This window comes from Leptodactylus fuscus, chromosome 2 (genome assembly GCF_031893055.1).
Source record: "Leptodactylus fuscus isolate aLepFus1 chromosome 2, aLepFus1.hap2, whole genome shotgun sequence".
Taxonomy (NCBI): domain Eukaryota; kingdom Metazoa; phylum Chordata; class Amphibia; order Anura; family Leptodactylidae; genus Leptodactylus; species Leptodactylus fuscus.
This window is the reverse complement of record NC_134266.1, coordinates 21,075,856-21,102,800: the sequence shown is the minus strand read 5'-3', so window position 1 is coordinate 21,102,800 and position 26,945 is coordinate 21,075,856. Positions and strand designations below refer to the sequence as shown.

The window sequence follows — 26,945 nt, the reverse complement described above, 5'->3', positions numbered from 1 at the left end:
ACATCTGAATTTGGGTTACTGTTCAGGGGGAAACCTAACCACTTAAAGGGATTCTACCATTAAAAAACTTTTTTTTCTAGGTAACACGTTGGAATAGCCTTTAGAAAGGCTATTCGTCTCCTACCTTTGGAAGTGATCTCCCCCGCGCCGTTCGTTCAAACTACCGATTTGTACCGGTATGCTAATTAGTTCTCTCGCAGCGATGGGGGCGGGCCCCAGCGCAGGAGAAGCGATGGGGGCGTCCCCATTGCTGCTCGAAAACCGACTCCAACGCCGTCTCTGTCTTCTTCTGCATCCTCCCCTTTCTTCTTCGGCTTGACGTCGGACGCCTGCGCAGTACGCTCTGTTCGGCGAACTTCGCCGAACGTACTGCGCATGCGCGAAATTGCGGTGTCGGCACTATGTTGGGTGTATATTGGGTGAAGTTCGCCGAACAGAGTGTACTGCGCAGGCGTCCGACGTCAAGCTGAAGAAGGAAGGGGCGGATGCAGAAGAACATAGAGGCAGTGCTGGAGTCGGCTTTCGAGCAGCAATGGGGACACCCCCATTGCTGCGAGAGAACTAATTAGCATACCGGTACAAACCGGTATTTTGAACGAACAGCACGGTGGCGATCACTTCCAAAGGTAGGAGACGAAAAGCCTTTCTAAAGGCTATTCGGACGTGTTACCTAGAAAAACATGTTTTTTAATAGTAGAATCCCTTTAAGTGGATTAACTGCAGAAACCCATGGACCCCATAGACTATAATGAGGCCCGTGCGGTTTCCACTCGAAATGGGCGAAAAAAGTATAGAGAAAAGCGTGATGTCCGCCTGAATGATTAAGAGTCAGGTCAGGAACTGGCGCAGATTTCATTTCTAGCTCACGTGGATTGTAGTAAATTCGTCAGGCCGATTTGTACCCGCACTGTCCCACTTTGCTCTGCAAGTGGCGGATGAGGCACAGAACGAATAATGTGGTGCATCCCTGCCGCAATGAAATGCGCCATCTACACCAGAACAACGGCCACTAGGGGTCCAATTCTCAGCATTCACAGCCAACTAGACTTTTAGTATTACCTGGCGGTCATTAATCGAGTCCTCCAAAACATCCTGCTCAGTCGGGGATGGGATGGGGGGTCCTCTAATAGGACATACGCACTGGGGATGTCTTCACAAGAAGACCTTTGTACATTCAGCTATCCACCATTCATAAGAAGTGAACTAAACTTGACACAGAGAAGTAATCTCCATCCTCCCGCCTCCCCGGCCCTCCTTTACATAATGTCTAATTTTGTAACTTAGAGGTTTGATTAGTCACCAAAGAGCCCAAAATAGAGTGCGAGGGCAGCGACTAAACGTCTCCAACAGAGCGGCAGGTAACCTAGATACAGGAAGGACCGCTCTGTTCCCCAGCAAGAATCGATTCCAACCAGGAGTGTGAAATTCAATTAACTCCTACCCTAAAAACTCTACTTTTATCCATAATCACTTTTCAAGAGAATTGATTATTTTTTTTTTACTTCCCTTTAAAAATAGAAACTTGGATCTAGGTGTGGGAGACCCCGCCATGCGGCCAGGTGCCAGGAAATGAATGGTTAGCGGTTTAGGAGCGACTGCTGGGTAATGCGTGCTTTACTTACCTCGAAGGAGCTTACTGAAGTCAAAATTACTCTGCAACACTAAATGGGGCACGACCCTCTGGTACAAGCACAGGACCCGCAGTAGGGAGGCTTTCACCACCGTGCTCTGGAAGTCATCTGAGAGGGAGAACATCAGAAAGTGTCATGGTCATTTATAGGCAAAAAAAAAACAAAGAGGATTTTACAGTTTTATGTAAAGTTTTAAATTAAGTTTATTAAAATTTAAACCGATCCCTGGGATCAATGATAAGCGTCTGATCAGCGACGGTCCAACTAAGAACCCCTGCAGTTACAAGAATGAGTATGGCCTGTGAACTACCTCTCCATTTAAAGTCTATGAGTACTGCGTCCACTTCACTGAATACCAAGCATAGCGCTGTACGTATCATGGGGCTGTGCTTGGTGTTGCAGCTCAGCCCCATTCAAGAGAATGGAACTGTACGAGCCAAACAATGAATGTTACATCAGCACAGAAACAAGGCTTCAGTGCTTCCCTCTTTATACAACTGATCAGCAGGGGTCTCTGGTAAGAGACCCCACTAATCGCATACGGATGACCTATGCTGAACCAGCAACATATAGGCACTGGAAAACCCCTTTAAGTAGTGAATAGGAGCTGGGAATAAATGCATATATAGCTACGTCTGATAACAACCCCATTGGGCAACACAAAGACAGCCATATTAGTTTTATTTTTATAGGGCTCACAATGTACATTTTTCCCCTATCAATATGTCTTAAGAGTATGGGAGGAAATCCACACAAACACAGGTAGAATATACAAACTCCTTGCAGATGTTGTCCTTGTCCGGATTGGAACCCAGGACTCCAACGCTACAAGGGAACGGTGCTAACCACTGAGCCACCGTGTTGCCTAAGACAACCATATTAGTGGTCAGTAACACACACACACACACATATATATATTTTATATACTTACATTACATACACATATTTCCTTACCATTTTCCTCCTTTGCCAGCCCTGGAAATTCCTCCGATGCTGAGGTCTCATGCTTTTGCTCTAGAGCTTTAACGTCTTCCCCCTTTTCTGCTGTGTTCTCTTCTTCTGGCTTTAGGAGTGACTGCCAGGTGGCTACTAAAGTGTTAACATCTGGCAAGAGCTAAGAGAAAGAAATCAGTATCAGTACACACCTGTATACAGTGGGCAAATGAGTCTTTGTGTGCAGGTAAACACATCACTCTAGGACCATGGTGGTCCCCGGCAGTGACTAACCCATCACCACCTATAACAATACACCATCCTCACCTTGCCCAGAGCTTCTCTGTACTTCTGGGCAAAATCTGCCATGGTCGCCGGAGTGTAGATGTCAGACTTCTGCCAGACGTCTTCTTTAAGGCAGTGGATGAGGTTCTGCTCTGCTCTTTTCAGGAGGGAGGACATGAGGGACAGGACAGTATGCTTCACGATTTTATTGGGAACCTAAGAAAATAAATTATTGTACCAGATTATTGGCATTCTAGCAAAACAGACTTGAAATCCTGACAAATACAAGGAGAGTAATATGTATTAATAATCCTCATAGAACTCTGCAGACAAGACAACAGACAGATGTAGCAGAGCGGAGTTTGTAAAGTACGTATTCATCTTTGTATAGTAAAAGTTCAAGGTTATAAAGGAAGGATACATGCCTAGTAGAGAAGAGCGAACAGTAAAATGTCCGAGGTTCGATATTCGTTTCGAGTAGCCCCTCTATATTTGACTACCTGAATCGAATATCGAACCCTATTATAGTCTATGAGGGGAAAATGCTCGTTTCAGGGGTAGGCAACGTTCGATCAAATTACACTTACCAAGTCCACGAGTGAGGATCGGGCTGTATCCTCCGAGAAGTCTTCTCCGTGCAGCTTCCCCGCGGCATCTTCCAGCTCTGAATTCACTCTGCCAGGCATCGGGCCGGGGCAGAGCCGACTGCGCATGCCGCACTATCAGCGCCCGATGCCTGGCAGAGTGAATGAAGAGCCGGAAGACGCCGCGGAGAAGCTGCACGGAGAAGACTTCTAAAGGTAGGAGAAGAACCAGCGTTGATTGGCTGACTGTATAGCATTCGGCCAATCAATGCTGGTTCTGCATCGAACTTTTCCATTCGAATAGCGAGTGGTACTCAATCGAGTACGAGTATTTCGAATACCATAGTATTTGATCGAATACCTACTCGATCGAATACTACTCGCTCATCTCTAATGCCTAGCTGATGTATGACCAGTCCATAGGGTAGGTCAAAAATTAAAGCTCCATCGAGGTCTGACACCCGGGACCCCTGTCTGACCCTTAAAAGCCCCTGCTGCTTCACAGGCCATGTGATATCAATGTCATCCGTTACATGGCCAGATAGCAGCTCAGTCCTGTTATAATGAACGAGCTGCAATACCAAGAACAGCCACTATACAAATGTACAGCGCTGTGCTAGCAAAATAGTGAAGAAGTTGCAGAGCATCTGAACATTGCAGCCTCTTCAAACAGCTGATCAGCCGTGGAGCCAAAGTATCAGACCCCTGCTGATCCTTAACGGATGACCTACACTACAGACAGATCAATTATTTGACCTAGAAAACCCCTTTAAGGCATAAAAGGCATGTTACACTACTGAAGCCATATCATCAACTCACATTTAACCCCTGGGTGAACATGGTCTTGTTGCAAACAGGAGCCACAGTGGTTATCATGACCATACTTAGCAGACGTGGGAGCGGGACGAACTCTGTAGTCTTGAAAGCCACAGACACTGGCGGCTGGGCATCGTAAATCTGAAAAAAAAAAAAAAAAAAAAAAAAAGACCCATAAATACAATACATACAGTGTAGTAAGTAGAGGTCCGTCTGTCAGGTTGGTAAATATTACATGCAAGGCTTCTTAGGACCTGTGCACATCAGTGTTGTGGCTTTTGAGTAGAAGGGAAATTATAATATTAATTTTATATTGGATTCGTGCCGATTTAATGGAATTGCCATTAAAAAATAACACTGTGCTATCTGTCGTCAATGAGAGGATTTACAGGGCAAGATTTGTTTCTGACCTTTTTAAGCAGTTTTACATTATCCAGCCACGTTGTCTTGACTCGGGGAACAAAGGAATACTGAATTTCCTTAAAGTATCGGCTTAGTAAGTCCGGGCAAACTTTTAGTATGTTCACCACCAGTGAGCTCAACAACTCATCTTCAGTCGCCGTCTTCAATCCAACAAGAAATCGCAGAAGGACCAGATTACCTGCCCTGGTCATAAAGAACAATATCAACCGCATCATTACCGTGATTATACACATACAAATAGAATATTCACATATAACAACTCCACTAACAATTCTGGAGTATTTGCAGATTCATAATATCACTTTGTACAAACATTACATTACTTATCCTGTATTATACTCCAGAGCTGCGCTCGCTATTCTGCTGGTGCAGTCACTGTGTACATACATTACATTACTTATCCTGTATTATACTCCAGAGCTGCGCTCACTATTCTGCTGGTGCAGTCACTGTGTACATACATTACATTACTTATCCTGTACTGATCCTGAGTTATATCTTGTATTATACTCCAGAGCTGCGCTCACTATTCTGCTGGTGCAGTCACTGTGTACATACATTACATTACTTATCCTGTACTGATCCTGAGTTATATCTTGTATTATACTCCAGAGCTGCGCTCACTATTCTGCTGGTGCAGTCACTGTGTACATACATTACATTACTTATCCTGTACTTATCCTGAGTTACATCCTGTATTATACTCCAGAGCTGCGCTCACTATTCTGCTGGTACAGTCACTGTGTACATACATTACATTACTTATCCTGTATTATACTCCAGAGCTACACTCACTATTCTGCTGGTGCAGTCACTGTGTACATACATTACATTACTTATCCTGTACTGATCCTGAGTTATATCTTGTATTATACTCCAGAGCTGTGCTCACTATTCTGCTGGTACAGTCACTGTGTACATACATTACATTACTTATCCTGAGTTACATCCTGTATTATACTCCAGAGCTGCGCTCACTATTCTGCTGGTACAGTCACTGTGTACATACATTACATTACTTATCCTGTATTATACTCCAGAGCTGCACTCACTATTCTGCTGGTGCAGTCACTGAGTACATACATTACATTACTTATCCTGTACTTATCCTGAGTCACATCCTGTATTATACGCCAGAGCTGCGCTCACTATTCTGCTGGTGTGCTTTTCCATGAAAAATATCCCAAAACTAACTGGAGTGTAACATAATATAACCCTTAATAATCTCACCTTGCAGCTGTTCCAAGACTAGGGTCATAGAAATTAATACCGTGCTTCAAGGAGCAGCAAAGATCCATGAGGAAGTTGTGGACCAGTTCCCTGATCATTACTTTCCCGGCGTCTTTGGGATCTTTTGTATCCTACATAAAAAAGCGATCAATATTAATATCAGCAGAGAATGAAGTGACAAAGCCGTATTCACACCCCAAGGAACAAAACTCCTGTAATCATAAATACTGACTTTAATAGCCGAATGTATGAGCTGTTTGGTGGTGTCGACTATGGGGATACTGAGAATCACACTCCCTGCGCAGTATTCATGGTGATTTAAATAGAAGTTAATGGCAGATGTATGTGTGGGTGTACACCTGCATACAGCATGTACAGAAATGTGCAAAAGTTTTAAGCAGGTGTGGGAGCACTGCCACATAGTACGAACGTTTTCAGAAATGTTAATAGTTTATTTTTGTCAACTGCCAAAATGAAGCTAAATGTAAATCCCATCAATATTCGGTGTGACCTTTGCCCTTTGGAGGAGGAGTCCTGGAAGTGATGATCTGGCCCCCACAGATAGAGCCCTGATCTCATCATCATCCAGTCTGTCTGGGATGACATGAAGAGAGAGACGGATTGGAGCAAGCCTACATCCACAGAAGATCTGTGCTTAGTTCTCCAAGATGGCGGCGGGTACAACCTCCCTGCCGAGTTCTGCCAAAAACTGTCTGCAAGTACCGAGAAGAACTGATGGAAGGCAAAGGGCAAAGGTCACACCGAATATTGATGGGATTTACATTTCTCCTTTCTTTGTTGTTAATTGACAAGGATGAACTATTAACCCTTCTACTTCTGAAAGCACATACTCTAAATTTGCAGCATTTTCCCCAGACACTGGCGCAGCCCTACCCCTCCCTCCTTGATTGAGTTCCTCCAGGAGTTCCTTCTTATTCAGCGGATGGAGACCTTGGTGGCGGAAGATTCCCCTGACTATTCCAAGTTTGAACTTCGTTGGCGTCCCTGGGTTATGTTCCAGGAGTCGTCTGCCTTCTCTTCTGCCTTTGCTTGAGTGTGACATGGCCGTCTGTTTTCTTCTCCTTTTCTTCTTTTGCTTCCGTTGTGGTTCTTTTGGTCTTCGTCTTGTGTTTGTTTGTTTGTTTCTTGTCTATTCCTTTTCCCTTTTTTTTTTTCTTTTCTCGTTGGGCTATATTTGATTTGTGCGGAGGGGGGTCTTTTTGTCCTCCCGGCCCGCGGACTGTTATGCTTCTTCATTATTGCTCGACTTCATGTTTGCTGTTCGTTTTGTATTATATTGAAAATCTTTAATAAAACCCGTTTAAGCATAAATTTGCAGCATTTTCTTTCTAAAACTCTTGCACGGTCCTGTACACTGAGCATGTGCACCAAAGCAGCAGGGCATACATGTGGGGCAAATTATACTAGAGAATTTCTATGCAGGCAACTTCACAATTTTTTGGGGGGGGAATATCCAAGGTGATCTTCCCCATCCCATCCCTAATAATACCTGGGCGTCCTTGGTGCTCACATCTACTATGCCATTCCAGCGGTACAGGGACGAGATGTGATTGAGAATGATGGAGGTAAAAAAGCGCACTTTCTGGGTCTTCGTGATTGCTTTATTGTGGATAACCTAAAAGACAAAACAAAGAGAAGTTTTTGGAAGCGGGAAAATTTTATGCCCAAAATAATTTCAAAGGACCTGTGTTGAAGAATTTGAGGTGCTCATGTGCTGATCAGTCTCAGCATCCCTCCAGGTTATGGACGTGGCAGAATCCATAGAAAGTAATAGAGAACTTATTTTTTCAGTGTCCTGCATTGAAAACCATAAGTGGCAGATTTCAGATGGAATTTGGATCTCATTTTGAGGCAGAATCCACCAAAATCAGCACCAAATTTCTCTGTCTAAACCTACCCCAAGTGCACAGTACTGCCCCCCATCCCTCCTAAGTAATATACATAGATTTGTACTTGGCGTTTGGCCAGATACAAATACCTTTATTAAATCTAATCCTTGTTTTTCACAGCACGTTTTGTACCTTAGAGGAGTTTGCGGGACTCGTATAGTGAGGACCATCAATATGTGATCACAGGGGGGCCAACACCCTGCTGATCAGCTGTCTGCCTAGGACATGACTCTCATGAGGACCAGAGACTCTTCCCTATGCTGATGGTGCCACTTCTATCAGTCACATGGTACAGCAGCAGCTCAGTCCCATTCAAGTGAATGGGGCTGAGCTGAAATACCAAACAAAGCCCTTACAATACGTATTGTCCTGTACTTGATATTCGGAGAAGAGGTTGCACAGCTCATCCATACCACCGGACTGGTAGAGGTCCCAGGTGTCACAACCCTTTCCGATCATACACTGAGGATAGGTCATCAATAGGAAAACCCATGTAACATTACCACAGTGTCATTACCTTGGTTTGCAGCAGAGAAAGCATCAGGTTTATGGTTGATATTCTGTCTTCCTTTATTCCAGTGCTGAATATCTCTCCAATAAATTCTAGAAGAAAAAAAAAAAACATTCAATAAGATACTGTAATAAAAGAATCTCTCCTATAATAACCAGTCACCCAACTCTCCCTGTACGTGCATGTCTTCGATAATGTACACTATAGGGCAGTGATGGCAAACCTATGGCACGCAGGGCCCTCTATGCTGGCACACGTGCGGTCGCCCGGATCGCTCAGTTACGGGGAATCCGGTACAGGATTCCCCATTAGTGAGCGATCGCTGCTTGCTGCTGAATGTGCAAATGCATGGATGTGAAAGCGGTCAGTGTAGGCCACGCGGTACTCATGGCCTACATTGACTATACAGAGTGTGACCTCTGCACCAGCGCAGACGGGACTACTGTGGACCACTTCATGCTGTGTGGGAAAGGGGCTACTGAAGACCATCCCATGCTGTGTGGGGAGGGGGCTACTGTGGAGTATACAGGTATAATCCTTTTGGGGGCCACTGTGGAGCAGATTTTACTGTGTGTAGAGGCCACTGCGGGGCAGATTGTACTGTCTGTGGGAGCCACTGCGGGGCAGATTGTACTGTCTGTGGGGGCCACTGCGGGGCAGTATGTACTGTGTGTGGGAGCCACTGTGGAGCAGTATGTACTGTGTGTGGGAGCCACTGTGGAGCAGATTTTACTGTGTGTAGAGGCCACTGCAGGGCAGATTGTACTGTCTGTGGGGGCCACTGCGGGGCAGATTGTACTGTCTGTGGGGGCCACTGCGGGGCAGATTGTACTGTCTGTGGGGGCCACTGCGGGGCAGATTGTACTGTCTGTGGGAGCCACTGTGGAGCAGATTTTACTGTGTGTGGAGGCTACTGCAGGGCATATTGTACTGTCTGTGGGGGCCACTGCGGGGCAGATTGTACTGTCTGTGGGGGGCACTGCGGAGCAGTATGTACTGTGTGTGGGAGCCACTGCGGGGCAGATTGTACTGCGTACAGACCTTTCGGTACAAGCTCTGTAAAGCCCCATTCACACGACTGTAATTTGTGGGTCTGCAATTATGGCTCCAAAGAGTTTTAAGGTTAAATTGGCGTGTTGGCACTTCGCGATAATTTATTGGGTTTTGGGTTACAGTTTGGGCACTCGGTCTCAAAAAGGTTCGCCATCACTGCTATAGGGAGATAACAAATACAACAGTGACCTCTACAGGCCATTGTTGTGTACTACACCATTCAAGTTATGTTGTATGAATATATACTCCCTATACTATAGCTACAATATACATTTCTATATTCCCACACAGGACTTCATACCTTTAAGATCCAGAACCTGAGCAATTGTGTTGTTGTCTCCGGAAATAAAGAAGGAAAGTGCAAACTGGATATACGCCATCCGGACGTCTGGTCTACCCTATGATGAAAGGAATATAGAAGATCACAGCATGAACATGACGCACGCTTTGGATACAGTCTCATAGGTTACGACTGGTTCAAGTCTAGTTGTGCACCATACTTAAAGGGGTTTCTGGGACCTTAGGATCGGTCATCCAATAAAGATCCATGGGATTCTGACACATGGGAACCTGGCTACCACTTCACTTGCCATGTGACATCACATTCATCAGCCACATGGCCTTGATTGTTGCTCAGTCCCATTCAAGTGAATGGGCTGAGCTGTGATATTAAACAAAGCCACTATACAAATATATGGCACTTAGCAGGTGCTGAAGAGGCTGCAGTGCTAACCCGAACCTCTTCATGGTTTACATCACATACCATCTGCTTTATAGCAGCCATGCTGTGTAATTTCAGCCACATCCTATAGAAGTGAATGGGAGAGACGGTAATTACATCGCACGGCCATTATGCATTATATGGCGAACAATATAAACAGTGAAGAGGTCACAGCACTTGTAGGAATGCAGCTGATCTGCAGGGGTCCTGGTTGTTAGACGTCCACTGATCTCTTACTGAATCCTTAACCTAAGCAAAAGCCTTCAATAAAATGGAGTTAGACAACCCCTTTAAATGATAAAATTCTGGGGCATTTCAATGTGTTCCATCCGTAAGACCAAATAACTATACCTCATTGGTGATTGGATATTCTCAGGGTATGACAGTGCTCTCCGATCAGACGCCGGAGCCTCTTACCTGTTTATCTCTCTTTTTTAACAATCCTGGTAAAAACTTGTTAGTAAAATCAAAATGGCTGAAGACGTCCCTGGCACAGTCGGGGCCTTGTGTGACCATCGCAGACAGTAAATTGAGGCTAATTCGGGACACCCTGTGGAGATGACAGAAGAAAGGCAGTGAAGCATGTAATGTATGATCACAAGGATGATCAATTACATAGAAAGGACGAAACCATCAGCGAGTCAATAGCTGCACAGCCATAGGTTATCCTATAGTCTGCGGCCTGGATGGGGCAGTACCTGTGGGTTTCGGAATAGACTCCTGAATAGATCAACTTCATGTGAGAATTCAACAAATTCTTCACTATATTGACCCCGGCTACGCCCAGATGTGACAAGTCGCCGGCCGTCCTCAGCAGAATGGCTTCCAGGACTTGAAAGATTATGATCATCTAAAAGTAAAGAGGAGAAACATTGAATGACAGTATCATGAGGTATACAGGCGTATCAACAGAGCATGACATAAGGGGGATAACACATTCGCTCTTACAGGTAATAGCTTTTATATTTCTCATTTATTCGGACCTGAACAAGGACAATCCCTTTCCATAGTCCCTATCAAGGCAAATGGACATCATATTGGGGCGTCCCCTGCGCAGCGTCGCCCCTTTATGAACTAAAAAACCGTAAAAAGCTGTAGCAGATAAGTAGAAGACCGTCCATAACACAAGAAGTGGCGACAGGCTGGACTGTGCTAATCTCCTACACAATACTGCCTTCTCTTCACAAGCACAGATAGAACTGCCTTCCCATCTCTCCTTGCAAATCATGTAAGTTGATAGTACTGCCTTCTTGTATCTCCTTGTAAATGATGCAGGCACAGATGGAACTGCCTCCCCGGCTCTCGCTACAAACGATGTAAGAACAGATAATACTGCCACACATCTCTTCTTAAAATAATGTAGGTACAGATAGTACTGCCTTCCAGTCTCGTTGCAAATTATAGAAGCACAGACAGTATTGGCTCTCTGTATCTTCCTGCAAATGATGTAAGGACAGGCAGTCCTGCCTTCACCTTCATTTCTTGCACAGATAATACTGTGTTCCTTTATCTCATTGTAAGTTATGTGAGCACAGATAGTACTGCCTCCCAGTCTCGTTGCAAATTATATAAGCATAGACAGTATTGGCTCTCTGTATCTTCCTGCAAATGATGCAAATCACCATCATTTCTTGCACAGATAATACTGCCTTCCTTTATCTCATTGTAAGTTATGTGAGCACAGATAGTACTGCCTCCCAGTCTATCCCTGCAAATGATGTAAAGAAGGATAGTGCGGCCTCTCCATCTCTTCTTGTAAGTAACCTAGGATCAGATAGTACTGCCTTCATGTTTCTCATTGTGAATGATGGTAATAACAGTACTGCCTTCCTCTCTGCTGCTATGAATGATGTGGCGGCACAGATAGTACTTCTTATCCTGCAAGGGCAAATAATACTGTCTTTTATTGTACATGACGCAGGCATGGATAGTATTACCTTCCCAATTCTTCTTGTACATGAGGCAGGCACATATCAAAATGCCTACATGCCTCCTGCTGTACGCAAGAAATACGACTTGTAATTCTTGCTCCCGGCACCTCTAGGGTAGACTAGGATAGTCAACTTTTATATACCAGAAGTGCTTGACAGCACACAATGCAGTAGTCCCCCCATGACTATGCCCCTGGGTGCCAAAGATATCAGTGCCATTAGTGTCAGCACCGATATCCCTCCAGAAGAGCGTTCCTTACAGCTCAGGGTCATCTCTGGGTTGTGAGGATTGCTCACTTCCTCCCTGACAGTACTCTTCCATAGCCTTGTACTGTCAGTGGGGTGTTCTTTATAGGCCAGCGATGATGCTGAGCTGTAAGGTCCGCCCTTCTGACAGTGGAGGGATATCGGTGCCAATATCTCCAGCACCCTCAAAGCTGGCAATGTGCTGAATTCAGCTTTCTAATGGTATAATACCGCCGATCTGCGAGGAGAAGAAAGGTCTTCTGTAAATGATTAACTGTACATGTCTAAAATATTAATTTTACTATCTGGAGAAAACCCTAAAATTGTTCAACTCCTGTTATACTGAAGTGGGCGACACCAAGCAGATGAGTATATAGGATGGAGCAGAGGAGTATATAGGATGGAGCAGGACTATATAGGATGGAGCAGAGGAGTATATGGGATGGAGCAGAGGAGTATATGGGATGGAGCAGAGGAGTATATGGGATGGAGCAGAGGAGTATATGGGATGGAGCAGAGGAGTATATGGGATGGAGCAGAGGAGTATATAGGATGGAGCAGGACTAAATAGGATGGAGCAGAGGAGTATATAGGATGGAGCAGGTGAGTATATAGGATGGAGCAGATGAGTATATAGGATGGAGCAGATGAGTATATGGGATGGAGCAGAGGAGTATATAGGATGGAGCAGAGGAGTATATAGGATGGAGCAGGTGAGTATATAGGATGGAGCAGGTGAGTATATGGGATGGAGCAGAGGAGTATATGGGATGGAGCAGAGGAGTATATAGGATGGAGCAGGACTAAATAGGATGGAGCAGAGGAGTATATAGGATGGAGCAGAGGAGTATATAGGATGGAGCAGAGGAGTATATAGGATGGAGCAGAGGAGTATATAGGATGGAGCAGAGGAGTATATAGGATGGAGCAGAGGAGTATATGGGATGGAGCAGAGGAGTATATGGGATGGAGCAGAGGAGTATATGGGATGGAGCAGAGGAGTATATGGGATGGAGCAGAGGAGTATATAGGATGGAGCAGAGGAGTATATAGGATGGAGCAGAGGAGTATATAGGATGGAGCAGATGAGTATATGGGATGGAGCAGATGAGTATATGGGATGGAGCAGATGAGTATATGGGATGGAGCAGATGAGTATATAGGATGGAGCAGATGAGTATATGGGATGGAGCAGATGAGTATATGGGATGGAGCAGAGGAGTATATAGGATGGAGCAGAGGAGTATATAGGATGGAGCAGAGGAGTATATAGGATGGAGCAGAGGAGTATATGGGATGGAGCAGAGGAGTATATGGGATGGAGCAGAGGAGTATATAGGATGGAGCAGAGGAGTATATAGGATGGAGCAGAGGAGTATATGGGATGGAGCAGAGGAGTATATGGGATGGAGCAGAGGAGTATATGGGATGGAGCAGAGGAGTATATAGGATGGAGCAGAGGAGTATATAGGATGGAGCAGAGGAGTATATGGGATGGAGCAGATGAGTATATGGGATGGAGCAGATGAGTATATGGGATGGAGCAGAGGAGTATATGGGATGGAGCAGAGGAGTATATAGGATGGAGCAGAGGAGTATATAGGATGGAGCAGATGAGTATATAGGATGGAGCAGAGGAGTATATAGGATGGAGCAGAGGAGTATATAGGATGGAGCAGATGAGTATATAGGATGGAGCAGATGAGTATATAGGATGGAGCAGATGAGTATATAGGATGGAGCAGATGAGTATATAGGATGGAGCAGATGAGTATATAGGATGGAGCAGGACTAAATAGGATGGAGCAGAGGAGTATATAGGATGGAGCAGAGGAGTATATAGGATGGAGCAGGACTAAATAGGATGGAGCAGAGGAGTATATAGGATGGAGCAGGACTAAATAGGATGGAGCAGAGGAGTATATAGGATGGAGCAGAGGAGTATATAGGATGGAGCAGAGGAGTATATAGGATGGAGCAGATGAGTATATAGGATGGAGCAGATGAGTATATGGGATGGAGCAGAGGAGTATATAGGATGGAGCAGATGAGTATATAGGATGGAGCAGAGGAGTATATAGGATGGAGCAGATGAGTATATAGGATGGAGCAGGTGAGTATATGGGATGGAGCAGAGGAGTATATGGGATGGAGCAGAGGAGTATATAGGATGGAGCAGAGGAGTATATAGGATGGAGCAGAGGAGTATATAGGATGGAGCAGGACTAAATAGGATGGAGCAGAGGAGTATATAGGATGGAGCAGAGGAGTATATAGGATGGAGCAGAGGAGTATATAGGATGGAGCAGAGGAGTATATAGGATGGAGCAGAGGAGTATATGGGATGGAGCAGAGGAGTATATGGGATGGAGCAGAGGAGTATATAGGATGGAGCAGATGAGTATATAGGATGGAGCAGAGGAGTATATGGGATGGAGCAGAGGAGTATATAGGATGGAGCAGAGGAGTATATAGGATGGAGCAGGACTAAATAGGATGGAGCAGAGGAGTATATAGGATGGAGCAGAGGAGTATATAGGATGGAGCAGAGGAGTATATAGGATGGAGCAGAGGAGTATATAGGATGGAGCAGAGGAGTATATAGGATGGAGCAGAGGAGTATATAGGATGGAGCAGAGGAGTATATGGGATGGAGCAGAGGAGTATATAGGATGGAGCAGAGGAGTATATAGGATGGAGCAGAGGAGTATATAGGATGGAGCAGAGGAGTATATAGGATGGAGCAGAGGAGTATATAGGATGGAGCAGATGAGTATATGGGATGGAGCAGATGAGTATATGGGATGGAGCAGAGGAGTATATAGGATGGAGCAGAGGAGTATATAGGATGGAGCAGAGGAGTATATAGGATGGAGCAGAGGAGTATATAGGATGGAGCAGATGAGTATATAGGATGGAGCAGATGAGTATATAGGATGGAGCAGATGAGTATATAGGATGGAGCAGAGGAGTATATAGGATGGAGCAGAGGAGTATATAGGATGGAGCAGAGGAGTATATAGGATGGAGCAGAGGAGTATATAGGATGGAGCAGAGGAGTATATAGGATGGAGCAGAGGAGTATATAGGATGGAGCAGGACTAAATAGGATGGAGCAGAGGAGTATATAGGATGGAGCAGAGGAGTATATAGGATGGAGCAGAGGAGTATATAGGATGGAGCAGAGGAGTATATAGGATGGAGCAGAGGAGTATATAGGATGGAGCAGGACTAAATAGGATGGAGCAGAGGAGTATATAGGATGGAGCAGAGGAGTATATAGGATGGAGCAGGACTAAATAGGATGGAGCAGAGGAGTATATAGGATGGAGCAGAGGAGTATATAGGATGGAGCAGAGGAGTATATAGGATGGAGCAGAGGAGTATATAGGATGGAGCAGAGGAGTATATAGGATGGAGCAGATGAGTATATAGGATGGAGCAGAGCAGTATATAGGATGGAGCAGATGAGTATATGGGATGGAGCAGATGAGTATATGGGATGGAGCAGAGGAGTATATGGGATGGAGCAGAGGAGTATATGGGATGGAGCAGATGAGTATATAGGATGGAGCAGATGAGTATATAGGATGGAGCAGATGAGTATATAGGATGGAGCAGAGGAGTATATAGGATGGAGCAGAGCAGTATATAGGATGGAGCAGGACTAAATAGGATGGAGCAGAGGAGTATATGGGATGGAGCAGAGGAGTATATGGGATGGAGCAGATGAGTATATAGGATGGAGCAGATGAGTATATAGGATGGAGCAGAGGAGTATATAGGATGGAGCAGAGCAGTATATAGGATGGAGCAGGACTAAATAGGATGGAGCAGAGGAGTATATAGGATGGAGCAGAGGAGTATATAGGATGGAGCAGAGGAGTATATAGGATGGAGCAGAGGAGTATATAGGATGGAGCAGAGGAGTATATAGGATGGAGCAGATGAGTATATGGGATGGAGCAGAGGAGTATATGGGATGGAGCAGATGAGTATATAGGATGGAGCAGATGAGTATATGGGATGGAGCAGATGAGTATATAGGATGGAGCAGATGAGTATATGGGATGGAGCAGAGGAGTATATAGGATGGAGCAGATGAGTATATAGGATGGAGCAGATGAGTATATAGGATGGAGCAGATGAGTATATAGGATGGAGCAGATGAGTATATGGGATGGAGCAGATGAGTATATAGGATGGAGCAGAGGAGTATATAGGATGGAGCAGATGAGTATATAGGATGGAGCAGATGAGTATATGGGATGGAGCAGAGGAGTATATGGGATGGAGCAGATGAGTATATAGGATGGAGCAGATGAGTATATAGGATGGAGCAGATGAGTATATAGGATGGAGCAGATGAGTATATAGGATGGAGCAGATGAGTATATGGGATGGAGCAGATGAGTATATAGGATGGAGCAGAGGAGTATATAGGATGGAGCAGATGAGTATATAGGATGGAGCAGATGAGTATATAGGATGGAGCAGATGAGTATATAGGATGGAGCAGAGGAGTATATAGGATGGAGCAGAGGAGTATATAGGATGGAGCAGAGCAGTATATAGGATGGAGCAGAGGAGTATATAGGATGGAGCAGAGGAGTATATAGGATGGAGCAGAGGAGTATATAGGATGGAGCAGAGGAGTATATAGGATGGAGCAGATGAGTATATAGGATGGAGCAGATGAGTATATAGGATGGAGCAGATGAGTATATGGGATGGAGCAGATGAGTATATGGGATGGAGCAGAGGAGTATATGGGATGGAGCAGAGGAGTATATAGGATGGAGCAGAGGAGTATATGGGATGGAGCAGAGGAGTATATAGGATGGAGCAGGACTAAATAGGATGGAGCAGAGGAGTATATAGGATGGAGCAGAGAAGTATATAGGATGGAGCAGAGAAGTATATAGGATGGAGCAGAGAAGTATATAGGATGGAGCAGAGGAGTATATGGGATGGAGCAGAGGAGTATATAGGATGGAGCAGAGGAGTATATAGGATGGAGCAGATGAGTATATAGGATGGAGCAGATGAGTATATAGGATGGAGCAGATGAGTATATAGGATGGAGCAGATGAGTATATAGGATGGAGCAGATGAGTATATAGGATGGAGCAGATGAGTATATAGGATGGAGCAGAGGAGTATATAGGATGGAGCAGAGGAGTATATAGGATGGAGCAGATGAGTATATAGGATGGAGCAGAGGAGTATATAGGATGGAGCAGAGGAGTATATAGGATGGAGCAGATGAGGCACGGACAAAGCACTGACCTCACTTTCCGGACGTTTCTCCCCATCCAGCAGCTTCAGGATTTCAATGCACTCCACAGATATTTTAATATAACCCTCAACCACATCGTACAGATTGGGATCTGGCAATTTCCTTGAAAAATCGAGAAACTGCTGTAAACCTTTAAGAAAAAAGAAAAAATCAGGATGAAAATTAACACAAAAAACCCACAAAGGAAATCAACACACAGTCATAGTCACATCCACACTGGTCTGGAGCCTCAGGCTTTGTTCACATCTCAGGTACTCCGCAGTGACTGCAAAAATTGATGATATTCCAGAAGAAGGGCCACAACAAAGCCCTCACCCCACAATTCACACTGAACGGCTCCACACTGGAGAAAACCAACAGCTACACCTACCTTGGGCTGGAGCTCAGCCAATCAGGAAGCTTCAAAGCAGCAATAGAAACCCTGAAAGCAAAAGGCTGCAGAACCTTCTACGCCATCAGAAGACAACTGTACCACCTCAAACCACCGGTGAGGGTCTGGCTGAAGATATTTGACGCAGTCATCTCCCCGATCCTTCTCTATGGCAGCGAGGTTTGGGGCCCAGCCACCTACCCAGACCAGTCAAAGTGGGATTCCAGCCCAACAGAGAACTTCCACCTGGAGTTCTGCAAATACCTGCTACATGTCCATCGCAACACCTCCAACATGGCCTGCAGGGCAGAGCTAGGCAGACTCCCCCTATGGCTCACCATACAGAAGAGGGCGCTAGCTTTCCAGGCACACATCCAGGGAAGCAAGCCTGACTCCTACCACCACCAAGCATGGCTAAGCCACCTGAGCAAACCAGACATTCACCAACCAAACAGCAGCCAACCACCAAACCAAAAACACCAACAGATGATAACCAAGGCCGAAATAAAGGCGACCACAGAGGCAAACAGAGAGCGGTACATTGAAGAATGGAGAAACGAAATAAATAACTCCAAGAAACTCACCGTGTACCAATCCCTACAAAGGGACTACACCATGGCCACCTACCTGGAGAGAATACGCCACCCCAAGCACAGACAGACCCTGAGCCGATACAGACTGAGCGCCCACAACCTAGAGATAGAGACGGGGCGACACAGGCAGACGTACAAGCCACGGGAGAACAGACTGTGCCAGCACTGTGACCAGGGGGCCCTAGAAGACGAGACCCACTTCCTGCTACACTGCACCAAATACTCAGCTGTGAGGGCCGTCTACTACCAAAGACTCTCTGCCCACATCCCAGACTTCATATCTGCAAACGAGAAGAGGAAACTCTACATCCTACTGGGAGAAGAAGAGGCCAATGTGGAGATCGCTGCCCAATACGTGTCCAGCTGTCACCAAACAAGAGGAAGATGAGACACATGGACTGTTATATTTATCCCAATACACCCGCCCCACCCCCACCTCCCCATATAGCAGTCACCAACGAAGAGGAAGATGAAAATCCATGGACTGTTATACCCCAAACCAACCGCCCCACCCCACCCCCACCACTCACCCACCCGAGTCCAACTCCCCCCCCACCCCACTTTACTAGCTTTGGCAATGCCAAATATCTATTCGGACGTGCCAATAAAGCTTTTTTTGATTTGATTTGATGGACACAAAAAAAAAAAAAAAAAAAAAGCCCTACACTTTTTTTTCCCGGTGGTTTAAGTTAAAAACAACAGACACCCGACGGACTCCATTATAGTCAATGGGGATCGTGGGGCTCAATAGGTGTCCACTGTTTTAGAGGTCTATTGGAGGACCAGAGCAACGGACACCCCGATGCATACGTGTCCAGATGTGATGCAAATTCCATTATAAATGCTGGACACAAAAGTGCAACAAGATGCACTCACATGTCCTCATGACACAGACCCATTGCACCCTATTATAGTCAATGCTTCCATTATAACACTGCCACCCCTTTGTTCTAGAAATCATAAGGGGTTAAACGATCAGACTTGTGCCCATCAGACATTGTTGGCAGACACTTCAGAGAGACCCCCAAAGAAGCCGCTACAGCACCTGTGCAGGTAATTTCACTCTTTAAAAAGCTTATTGGGTATTACTATGCCTGAGACTTTCCCTGGTCACTCAGAAGCCGTAAAGATCCGAATTCTGGGAAAATTCATTTTGTCCACTGGCCAGAGTTCCTGAGACTCCCAGCATCGTACACCACTATAATGCAGAGTCCCGGTCATCTGTCTGGGCTCGGGCCAGGGGTCCGCTGGTGTATGGCCGGGATTCTCCTGTGTGTACGGGGCCTAGAGAGGGTCTGACCTCTGGGGTCAGGGCTGTGGGGTCAGAGTTGGAAAAGCGTTACCAACTCCAGCTTTAAAATAAAATCTTATCATATATCATATTATACCGTTATTAATATTCTATAATAATTACATGTATGGTTTGTTACATATTACTGTCATATAATCACTTGCTTTTCTGGTCTGGATTTATCTGTGTGCACAGGGCCCTAATCTCATGTCTATAGTGAACAAGTGATAAATGCTTCTGGCTGGAATACCCCTTTAAGTTACACAAGCAAATCAGTCCGGTCATTGGATGATGATGATGATAATAATTGCTCCACTGCATCTAAAATAAATATACCAGGATTCATTTTTCTGTTTGCAAAGTTTGTATCAAATAACCATGGAGTTACAGGTTTCTGCATAGGAGCTGTATATGTGGCAATTAGAGATGAGCGAGTACTGTTCGGATCAGCCGATCCGAACAGCACGCTTGCATAGAAATGAATGGACGTAGCCGGCACGCGGGGGGTTAAAGAGGACCTTTCACCATATCCGGGCACAGGCAGTGTTATACACTGCCAGAAAGCTGACAGTGCGCTGAATTCAGCGCACTGTCGGCTTTCCCAATCTGTGCCCGGTGTGAAGAGCTTACGGCCCGGTACCGTAGCTCTTCTATGGTCAGAAGGGCGTTTCTGACTGTTAGCCAGAGATGTCCTTCTGCCTCGCGGCGCCAATCGCGCTGTGCTGTGGAGCCGGGAGGAACGCCCCCTCCCTCTGCCCACACAGCTTGTCCGTAGACTAGCATTATCAGGAGGGGGAGGGGGCGTTCCTCCCGGCTCCACAGCACAGCGCGATTGGCGCCGCGAGGCAGAAGGACGTCTCTGGCTAATGGTCAGAAACACCCTTCTGACTGTAAAGCGCTACGGTACCGGGACCGATAGCGCTTTACACCGGGCACGGATCGGGAAAGCCGACAGTGCGCTGAATTCAGCGCACTGTCAGCTTTCTGGCAGTATATAACACTGCCTGTGCCCAGATATGGTGAAAGGTCCTCTTTAAGCGCGCCGGCTATGTCCAAGCGGAAGTACCAGGTGCATCCATTCATTTCTATGGAGCGTGCTGTTCGGATCGGCTGATCCCAACAGTACTCGCTCATCTCTAGTGGCAATATATCCTAAAGGGGTTGTCCAAACAAAATCAATGGGAGCGTATATGGCCCGCAAAAGCTCCCGCGGCGTCTACGTGCCACATTACATGTCAAAAGACATCGTGTGAACCCAGTCTTACATTGCAAACGTGATCACCCCTGTACTACAAAGCCGTATTACATTACATCACATGACGCCACGTTCCCTCTCGGAAAGCTGGGTGACGACAGAACTGGTTATCAATATAACTTCCAAATTGTCACTCACCTTTCCCAAGACCCTGAAAGAAAATCAGTGTAGTTAGAGCGCTATAGGGTGAATAAGGATCTATCATTTACAGGAGAGCTGGGTGACAACCCCTGTACTGGCAGCCATAGCTGTAGTCACCCAGCTTTCCCAGCAGCAGATACAAGGTATAGACAAGTATATGACCGTCCCATGGCCACAGATAGCTCAGTATACATGTATACTAGACTAGCTACGCTCTCCCACCTTTCAATGCAGTCTGGGGGTCTTTTAATAAGGATTTGAAGAGGGTCCCTGTGAATTCCACTTCCGGTGACTTGGGCTTCTTGGCCTGGGGCCCCTGTGTCTCCTCACTGGCCCCTTTGGCCCCTGTGCTCTTCCTCTTCTTCCCCATGATCTGCTGGCTGCACTCTGCCTACTGTCAGCGGCAGCAAAACACGTGGGGACAGCAGAGAGGAAGCAGTCCGTGCGCACCAGGCTCCCCCGGAAACAACATGGCGTGTGCAGAGGTTCCGGAGGAGGACAGTGATCCTGTGTATATAGGACAGTATACAGAATACATCATGTCCAGGCATTAGCAGACATAGGTTGTAATGTAGAAGCTTATCAGGATGACAGGACTTGGTAAAGCCAAAAAAAATTGCGTTCACGACTCTTCCTATAGAGAGGAATTCCCCTGCAGTACCAGATATTACCACGGGGTGGCAGCGATCTCTATGTAATGTGAGGACTAGTGTCTGCCCAGTATACAGCCCCTATACATATATCCCTTATACATATATCCCCTATACATATATAATATCCCCTATACATATAGGGAGCTATTGGCTACATCAGACTCTTACATAGTATATGGCGGAAAAAAAAACACTTTCCAAACTGTAAGTTACAGGAAGAAGCTGTGCGCCTATACTGACCTCGCAAGGAATGCTGGGAGATTTCAGCTCTGAAGCCAGCAGTAATATAAATGCAGGTTTATATGTGCGGTTTGTAGCTCTGCGGCGTGATCGTTACCTGACTGATAAAGGGACAAACCCTACAGCTACAGGGGCTGAATGGTGAAGCAGGGAGCTGACGGACATGTCTCTGTCCGCTGAACGAAGGGAGAGTTGAAGTCAGGACGTTCTGCCCGCTCCCCTGGGATAGTAGGACAGCACCCAAAATCCGCCATCACATCTTATCACAGAAGACAACAAGAAGAAATCAGAAGTCTTTTAAAAATGTTTTTCCATTGGCTTTTCATAGTTTTTTTTATTATATTCTGTGATAAGTTATTGCGCTGCAGCAGTTTAACCAGTTGCAGAAGTTCGGGTTATCTCTGCTACATCTACATATTCTACAGGCCCCATATACCCATTGGGAACCAACAGAGAGCCCTCTATGGCCTTTGTCGGGCTACTATACGTCAGTATACCTTTTATGGAGTAGTGCAGCTAACCTGTATTTCATACAGAGGGAGCAGAACCAGAATGGTTACAGTGTGGTATACCATTTTCTTCTATTACCACTTTACGATGTTGCAGGGGTATCTGTCAGAGAAAAAGCTAGGGTATATATATATATATGTATATTGGGAAATCCTCCAGATGTACACCTCTGAAAAACCCTGCAAATACACTGACACCGCATTCAAGCTTGACTTTCGGGGCATATGCCAAGAAAATGTCCCTGCCATATGTGTGAAACATAAGGCCCTGACATAGACCACTGTATTGTATACAATTACATATGTCTCCTATAGAATCCCATCCACACAAATATGTAAGTGTAGTATAAATCTCCTTGTAGGATCCTTCTGCAATGAAAAACATTAGCTTTTTACTACTGTGGTAAATAAAGTAAGCTGCCACATACTATGGATTATAATAAATGGAATATAAATGGGTCCCAGTACTGAGGGCCTATCCCTGGAGTGACACGAGATCGGCCTTCAATATTGTATTCCCAGAAAAACCCTTTACGCCTAAGACCACACAGGTCGGGACTACTGCAGGATTCAGGATTGAGGGGCTGTTACTAGCTATGGACTGAGTAAGAGAAGAAGCAGTGACGTCATCCTGGCAGAGCCCATCACTGGGCGATTTGCAAATCACAAGTCACAGAAAAAGTGAGCGCGGCCTTTATAAAAGGGCGCAGTTATATCCAGACCCGAGAAATAATTTTCGACCCCAGACTGTTATCAGTTAATTAAAATGAACAATTATCCTATTTTTAGTAACGTCATTTAGTAATCAATACTGAATAGATTATAAAAAAAATGACTAAAGCCTTAATAATTTTTTTTTTTTTTTTATTAGGTATGTTTTTTGTCTGCATATGTATAACATATAGAGAAATATCTCTATAGGCCTGTATGTTAGGGGGCGTTCACACTACCGTTGGTGTCCGATTGCAGTGTCCGTTGCTACTGTCCGTTCAAGATTTTAGCAACGGACACTAGCTGTGTCCGTTACAATTTCCATTCATTTCAATGGGATTTCATCTGTTGTCAGTTTGTGTCCTTAAGGGTCCGTTAACAACCATGTCCGTTTTTTCAAGCGGACAGAGAAATCACACATGCAGGATTTTTTTGTCCGTTTGAAAAAACGGACAGAAAGTGTCCGTTTTTTTTATTTAACATTGAGGTCTATGGGCAACGGACATATAACGGACAGTAACTGATGGCCATCAGTTACAGTCCGTTTTTTTCTGTCCGTTTATTTTCTGCACATGCTCAGAAAGCATAAACAGCAAAAAAGAAAAAAACGGACAGTATAAAAAACGGACACCAACTGATGCTAACTGATACTAATGTGTCCGTTTTTTTTAACTGATCCATTAAATGGATCAGTTAAAAAAACGGACGCATTAACATCAGTTAGCATCAGTTAGTGTCCGTTAATGTCCGTTATGATAGGTGTCCGTTTTTTTCTTTTAAACGGACACCTTCATAACGGACAACAACGGTAGTGACAACAACGCCCCCTTACTTGCTTAGAAAATGTATTTATACGCATACAATGAACTGGCATACAGAGAAATCTCTATGTACACTATATTATATATCTCTATGTACACTATATTATGTAAGGGCAGAACAATGCTATTGCAGCTTGGTATAAGAAGAACACAGTCTGTTAAAGCTAATAGAGCTTGTGGCTCAGTCAGTAGAGTAACAGCCTTGTATGTTCTGTTTTCTGGGTGCAGATACCTAATGAGTAAAGTTTCAATTCACAGTGCAAAGAATACTAAGGAGCTGAAGAGACTCTTCCTCTGCTTGACGGGGATCTGAAAACTGAAAGACTCCTGGGAATCCAAGGTGAGATGAAATGTCTGGAGAAGTTGGATAGCGTATTTTGCAGGGCTGTGGAGTTGGGACCAGGTTAGGGTGGAGTCAGAGTTGGAAAAAAGTTACTGGCTTCAAAATATGATATACAATGATTCTTTTTAATGATATTGTAGAATGATTAATATTGTAGAATTAGATACATAGTTTGTTGTTTCATAATAACTTTCATAGGAATTCAACTTATTGAATTAGAGGATCGTTACCGCTTCTGACTGGCTCCATGACTGTAAATTTATCACCAATTGTGGGTCAGCAATTATGCATTAACGTGCGGGACCATACACAAGTCCGCAAAAACTGTGTGTCCAGGCTGTAGAAGGGGTCTCCAAATTATAAAGCAGGTCCTATATTTGTCTGCATTTGCGGCACAGACCATTGTAGGGAATCATATAAGATCCGTGATTGCGGACGACATACTGATGCAATGCAGACATGTATATGTGCGCATACTGATCAGTATTTGCGGTCGTGTGCATGTAGCCTCAGATTAGGCTGTTGGAGGATAGTCCTACTGTCTCCATAGCCCTGGCACTTCATCGCTCATCAATGTCACCTATAACCTTCACTTCCCATCTCTAGGGTCTGCCTGAGGTGTCGCTCATGGACAAATAAACACATAAGTCGCAGCGATTACACTACGTGAGGCCCCGGCCTACCCTTTGGATAGGTCATAAATACTAAAAATCCATTTGGGGCCAGAAAATCCCTTTCACTTCTCCAAGCACCTTTCCAGCTATAAAAGCACTACGATATCTCTCCGTCTTCCCTGCGCCGTCTCCGATCTTCATGGGAGTGGTCAGCCATAGTTTTTCATGCATCTTCCACAAAACTCTGGGCATTCTTTCTGAGATTGATGTCTTCTCCTCCAGATTTCTAATGAAGACCATTTGTAAAGAGGGAAATATATAGCTTTTGTGTTGCGGCTATCGAAGGCATCGGATCATGAGGATGGAATGTGTGATAGACGGGCTTATATTACCCGCGGCAGGTTCTCAGGCTCCCCGATGCCCTGTATTTGTCATGTTGTTTGAGTTTCCCTGCGTTTTGTTTGAGTTTTTGTGATAGGAGCAGCGGATTACATTTTTGGCAATGGTTCAATAGGAAAGTGTAGACTGGAAGATAAGTCTGTGCCTACACCGCGCCTATATCACCTCAAGCTTCTAACACGACGGCTTGAAGTCTATTTTTGCGCCGGTGGTAAGTGCTGCAGTAGGGTCAGGGGTATGAGGAACATTACTTTATTGCGATTTTTGATGGTTAATAATATAAAATGACATGACTGGGTCCATAGTGCAGCAAGAAAAGTGGAGACAAGGGTAAGCGGTCCGTATTTTGGTGTAGGTGTCCCTGTAGAAGAGGGCGTCAGGGCAGGGTGTAGTTAGTCCTGAGTGACCTTCAGATGCCCAGATAATCCATGTTGTTTGCCTTCAATGGGGTCACAAACTTTTTGCCCTTGTTAACATATACTCATGCTTTAGCTAGTTACTCCAGTCATGATTAGACTCACAAATATTATCACCCAGCTTTCCCAGATTGAGAAAATTTCCTACTTCTACAGGGACCCAGCCTGGAATATCTAGACCAGGGGTAGGGAACGTGCAGCTCTCCAGCTGTTGCAAAACTACAACTCCCAGCATGCATACTGGCTCTGCTGTTCTGGGAACTCCCATGGAAGTGAATGGAGCATGCTGGGAGTTGTAGTTTCACAGCAGCTGGAGAGCCAAAGGTTCCCTACCCCTGATCTAGACACTAAGGGTGAGTTTATGCAGAGGCACCCATTTCAATGGGTTTTGAAAGCAAACCACCAGTGCAGCCTTTCGACGGGGAAACCGTTTTTTATGACCGGACACAAAGTTGGACATTGAGTCTGTCTAAAAAAACGATTTTCCTGCGGAGAGGCCACAGGCAGACAGGGGCAGTTTGCTTTTAAAACCCATTCAAATTAATAGGTTTTAAAACTGACCGCCGAGAAGACGTCCCCTATGCAGTTTCGCCAGGGCTTAGGACGGAAAACAGGTGGAATGACAGAGGGCGGGGACGGGTGCCCCCTTAGCTGTTATACCAACTGTACAGGTGACGCCGGAGGCTTTCCTGTAGATATAATTGTAACAGAAAGTCAGCACTTTAGCGCTGTGGATCGTCCCGTGGGGCCGTAGCTTAAAGGACGGTTTATGTTTTAATTGTTTTTGCTGATGTAAGCTGTTCTAAGTTGGACTGTTGGAACAGTTTCCAATAAAAACTGCACATGTGAGCTGGTACCTGTGCCTCTGTGTGCCTGACTTACCTTCCAAAGGTCCTGCTTTTACTAGATAGATAGATGGGTAGATGGATGCATTTTTTACTCTCTCTATATATGGTATGTATACTTAGTTACCTAGACAGTTAACGTGTGTGTGTGTAAATACACTTTACAAAGAG

The 26,945-nt window shown here is 45.1% G+C and overlaps 1 protein-coding gene across 1 annotated transcript in view; it reads right to left on the bottom strand.

The window, feature by feature from the left end:
• URB1 (URB1 ribosome biogenesis factor) overlaps positions 1-21,630 on the bottom strand; it is a 50,933-nt gene extending 29,303 nt beyond the window's left edge. Inside the window, exons 1-13 of the mRNA XM_075263517.1 lie at positions 21,446-21,630; positions 17,564-17,703; positions 10,796-10,947; positions 10,515-10,647; positions 9,678-9,774; positions 8,330-8,415; positions 7,413-7,538; positions 5,903-6,033; positions 4,660-4,855; positions 4,253-4,390; positions 2,892-3,065; positions 2,586-2,745; positions 1,623-1,739 (exon numbers count right to left, since the gene is read on the bottom strand). Of these exons, the coding sequence (XP_075119618.1) occupies positions 1,623-1,739; positions 2,586-2,745; positions 2,892-3,065; positions 4,253-4,390; positions 4,660-4,855; positions 5,903-6,033; positions 7,413-7,538; positions 8,330-8,415; positions 9,678-9,774; positions 10,515-10,647; positions 10,796-10,947; positions 17,564-17,703; positions 21,446-21,593 (1,798 nt within the window). The 5' untranslated portion in view covers positions 21,594-21,630. The remainder of the gene's footprint in view (positions 1-1,622; positions 1,740-2,585; positions 2,746-2,891; positions 3,066-4,252; positions 4,391-4,659; positions 4,856-5,902; positions 6,034-7,412; positions 7,539-8,329; positions 8,416-9,677; positions 9,775-10,514; positions 10,648-10,795; positions 10,948-17,563; positions 17,704-21,445) is intronic.
• Positions 21,631-26,945: the final 5,315 nt, after the last annotated feature.